This window comes from Babylonia areolata, chromosome 29, assembly GCF_041734735.1.
Source record: "Babylonia areolata isolate BAREFJ2019XMU chromosome 29, ASM4173473v1, whole genome shotgun sequence".
Lineage (NCBI taxonomy): Eukaryota > Metazoa > Mollusca > Gastropoda > Neogastropoda > Buccinidae > Babylonia > Babylonia areolata.
The window spans coordinates 20,868,533-20,873,532 of record NC_134904.1 but is presented as its reverse complement, the minus strand read 5'-3'; the positions used below and the strand labels follow the sequence as shown (position 1 = coordinate 20,873,532).

At 53.2% G+C, this 5,000-nt stretch overlaps 1 protein-coding gene across 3 annotated transcripts in view; it reads left to right on the top strand.

The window, feature by feature from the left end:
• LOC143274759 (uncharacterized) overlaps window positions 1–5,000 on the top strand; it is a 33,037-nt gene that overhangs the window by 8,517 nt on the left and 19,520 nt on the right. For all 3 annotated transcript variants that reach the window (XM_076578678.1, XM_076578677.1, XM_076578680.1), the window contains 3 exons: window positions 359–416; window positions 2,063–2,187; window positions 3,463–3,537. In XM_076578678.1, the coding sequence (XP_076434793.1) occupies window positions 359–416; window positions 2,063–2,187; window positions 3,463–3,537 (258 nt within the window). The remainder of the gene's footprint in view (window positions 1–358; window positions 417–2,062; window positions 2,188–3,462; window positions 3,538–5,000) is intronic.

Genomic DNA, 5,000 nt, shown 5'->3' with positions numbered 1-5,000 from the left:
TCCTCTTACTTCCTATCTTGATGTCCTTTGACAAAAGATGATTATACTACTGTTTATGTAAATTCTTCTTCTTCTTCTTCTCGTCCTCGTCCTCATCATTATCATTACTGCTGTTACTGTACCACAATAACCACAACCACCACTACCACCACCACCACCACCACTACTACTACTACTACTACTACTACTACTACTGAAAATCGCTGTTAACGAATCCTGTTCCTGGCGTCGCTGGAACTGTCAATGACAATGATGACGATGACAATGATAAAGATGATAATGATGACGATGACATGGATGGTGTTGAAGTTGATGCTGTATTGTGTATGATATTGGTGTATTGTGTGTGTGTGTTCAGGTTCCCAAGACCAACAAGTGCAGGCCAAAGCCCCAGTCCATACGGGTAAAAGTACCCGGTGAGTTCGGCACTCTTTCCCTTCCGCCTCTCTTTCTTTCTTTCTTTCTTTCCTTCCTGTCTTTGGGTTTTTCCCACTTCTCGATCTCTCGTGTATTTTCACAAGACGCTCAGCTCTGAATATTCTGTAAATATCAAGACAAGATAAGACTAGACAAGACAGGGCAGGACCGGGCAGGACACGACACGACACGACACGACACAAGATAGGACAGGGCAGGACTGGACAGGACACGACACAAGATAGGACAGGGCAGGACTGGACAGAACACGACACAAGATAGGACAGGGCAGGACTGGACAGGACAGGGCCAGGACAGGACAGGCCAAGACAGGACGAGACAGTACAGGGCAGGACAAGACAGGACAGGACAAGACGGGACAGGACAAAACAAGACAGGACAGGACAGGACAAGACAAGACAAGATAGGACAGGACAGGACAGGACAGGACAAGACAGGACAGGACAGGACAGGACAAGACGGGACAAGACAGGACAGGACAGGACAAGACAAGACAAGATAGGACAGGACGGGACAGGACAGGACAGGTCAGGACAAGATAGGACAGGACAAGACGGGACAGGACAGGACAGGTCAGGACAAGATAGGACAGGACAAGACGGGACAAGACAGGACAGGACAGGACAAGACGGGACAAGACAGGACAGGACAAGATAGGACAGGACAAGACGAGACAAGATAGGACAGGACAAGACAAGACAAGACAGGACAGGACAAGACGGGACAAGACAGGACAGGACAGGACAGGACAGGACAGGACAGGACAGGACAGGACAAGGCAGGACAGGACAAGATAGGACAGGACAAGACGAGACAAGATAGGACAGGACAAGACGAGACAAGACAGGACAGGACAGGACAAGACAGGACAAGACGGGACAAGACAGGACAGGACAGGACAGGACAGGACAAGACGGGACAAGACGGGACAAGGCAGGACAGGACAAGATAGGACAGGACAAGACGAGACAAGATAGGACAGGACAAGACAAGACAAGACAAGACAGGACAGGACAAGACGAGACAAGATAGGACAGGACAAGACAAGACAAGACAAGACAGGACAGGACAAGACGAGACAAGATAGGACAGGACAAGACAAGACAAGACAGGACAGGACAAGACGGGACAAGACAGGAAAGGACAGGACAGGACAAGACGGGACAAGATAGAACAGGACAAGACGGGACAGGACAAGACAAGATAAATACAAGACAGGGCAGGACAGGACAAAACAAGTCAGGACAAGACAAGACAAGAAAAGACAGGACAGAAACAGACCAGACCAGACAAGACAAGACCAGACAAGACAAGACAAGACGTGTTTTAGGAAACCCCCATGGGTGGCACGTGTAAATGTTACATATATCATGTACGCAATACAAATATTCACAGCATTTGATGCTCAGCTCATAGTCATTAACAATGGCCAGTGACCATGCCAACTGCTGGGGAACCTGATAAAAAAAAAAAAAAAGCAACACCGATTGAAAGAAGAAGAAGAAGAAGAAGGTCCATTCACACCCAGGTGAAGTGCCTTTCCCAACGATACACCGACATGTCGAAGACACAGGGCATAGTGTTGTCACCTCTGACCAATCTCCTCACCACTTTCATTGCGCAGGCGCGGTGGACGCGTTGATACAGGCTGAGGACCAATCAGTGAAGGCCACGGGAGCGGAGCTGGCCAGGCGGCTGCGGGTTGGTCATAGGGTGAAGCGAAGCAGCCAATGGATGAGCGAGGACAAGGTGAGGGTCAGTCAGCTGACAGCGGATTATCTGTGACTTTCTTTTCCTCTTTCCAGTGTTCTTTCTTTTCTGCACTGCTTCTGTCCTTGAATTCTCTCTCTTTCTCTTTCTCTCTTTGTGTCTGTCTCTGCCTCTGTCTGTCTGTTTGCTGTCTGTCTGTCTGTCTGTTGCGTGTGGGTGTGACAAAACTATATTCTGTGTTACTCCTTTTCGCTTTATGGACAAATTGGCTACATCATGTCCATCAGATTTACTCTGAATCATTCTTACACATGTATTGAGTCTTTCTTTTTCTCCTCTCTCTCTCTCTCTCTCTCTCTCCACACACACACACACACACACACACACACACACACACACACACCACACACACACACACCACACACACACACACACACACACACACACACACACACACACACACACACACACACACACACACACACACACACACACTTCGTTTCCTGTCGTTTTGTTTCTCCCACAAGCGTGCTATCTATTGTGATGATGATGTTTCAGTTTCAGTTTCTCACGGAAGCAACACTGCATGCGTTCGGACCATTCCACATACGCTACACTACATCTGCTGGGCAGATGCCTGACCAGAAGCATAATCGAACGCGCTTAGTCCTTGAGGGCAAGCAAACTTACCTCAGAGGACAACACTCATGTTGCCTTGGTTCTGTTTGAGTGCACCAAGTACTTGTTGCACATGGGATGTCGGTTTATCGTCTCATCTGAGTGTACTAGATGCCCAGTTGGTTTCTCGGTCTAACTTGGGAGAAAGGGCAAGACGGGAATTCGAACCCAGACCCTCACGGACATTACATCGACAAATGAAGTAAGCGTCTTAAGCATTTTGCCATCTTCCTCATGACGATGATGTTGATGATGATGATGACGACGACGACGACGACGATGATGATGATGATGATGATGATGATGGCGATGACGTTGACGACAATGACGACGACGACGCTGCTGCTGCTGCTGCTGACGATGACGGCGATGACGACGATGATGATAATGAGGAAGACGACGATGATGACGACAACGACGACGACGACGATGATGACGACGATGACGACGACGACGTTGATAATGACAACGACGATGACGACGACGACGAAAATGATGATAATAATGATGATGACGATAACGATGACGATGATGATGACGGCGACGACAACGAAAATGATGATGATGATGATGATGACGACGACGATGATACTAACGACGATGATGACGACGATGCTGGCGGTGTGTGTGTGTCAGGACGGGGGAAGTCCGGATGCCCAGGGGACGGTCCGTCACGTGGGCACGGTGTCGGTGGTGCGGGGAATGGTGCAGGTGTGTTGGGACTCGGGGCAAACCCAGTGGCACCACATGGGCCGCGACCACGTCTATGAGCTGGACCTGGCCCAGTAGCTGGGCCACCACCATGCTGACAGGCCCGACACGTGACAGACAGACAGGCCCGCCACGTGACAGACAGACAGGCCCGCCACGTGACAGACAGACACACAGGCCCGCCACGTGACAGACAGACAGGCCCGCCACGTGACAGACAGACACACAGGCCCGCCACGTGACAGACAGGCCCGCCATGTGACAGACAGACAGACAGGCCCGCCACGTGACAGACACACAGGCCCACCACGTGACAGACACACAGGCCCGCCACGTGACAGACACACAGGCCCACCACGTGACAGACAGACGCACAGGCCCGCCACGTGACAGACAGACAGACAGGCCCGCCACGTGACAGACACACAGGCCCACCACGTGACAGACAGACAGGCCCGCCACGTGACAGACAGACAGGCCCGCCACGTGACAGACTGAAAGGCCCACCACGTGACAGACAGACAGACAGACAGGCCCGCCACGTGACAGACACACAGGCCCACCACGTGACAGACACACAGGCCCGCCCCGTGACAGACAGACAGGCCCACCACGTGACAGACACACAGGCCCGCCACGTGACAGACACACAGGCCCGCTACGTGACAGACAGACACACAGGCCCGCTACGTGACAGACAGACAGACAGGCCCGCTACGTGACAGACAGACAGACAGGCCCGCTACGTGACAGACAGACACACAGGCCCGCCACGTGACAGACACACAGGCCCACCACGTGACAGACACACAGGCCCGCCACGTGACAGACAGACAGGCCCGCTACGTGACAGACACACAGGCCCACCACGTGACAGACAGACAGACAGGCCCGCCACGTGACAGACACACAGGCCCACCACGTGACAGACACACAGGCCCACCACGTGACAGACAGACACACAGGCCCGCCACGTGACAGACAGACACAAAGGCCCGCCACGTGACAGACAGACAGGCCCACCACGTGACAGACACACAGGCCCACCACGTGACAGACAGACACACAGGCCCGCCACGTGACAGACAGACACACAGGCCCACCACGTGACAGACAGACACACAGGCCCGCCACGTGACAGACAGACACACAGGCCCGCCACGTGACAGACACACAGGCCCACCACGTGACATACAGACACACAGGCCCGCCACGTGACAGACAGACACACAGGCCCGCCACGTGACAGACACACAGGCCCACCACGTGGCAGACAGACACACAGGCCCGCCACGTGACAGACAGACACACAGGCCCGCCACGTGACAGACAGGCCCAGCACGTGACAGACAGACAGACAGGCCCGCCACGTGACAGACACACAGGCCCGCCACGTGACAGACACACAGGCCCATCACGTGACAGACAGATACACAGGCCCACCACGTGACATACAGACACAC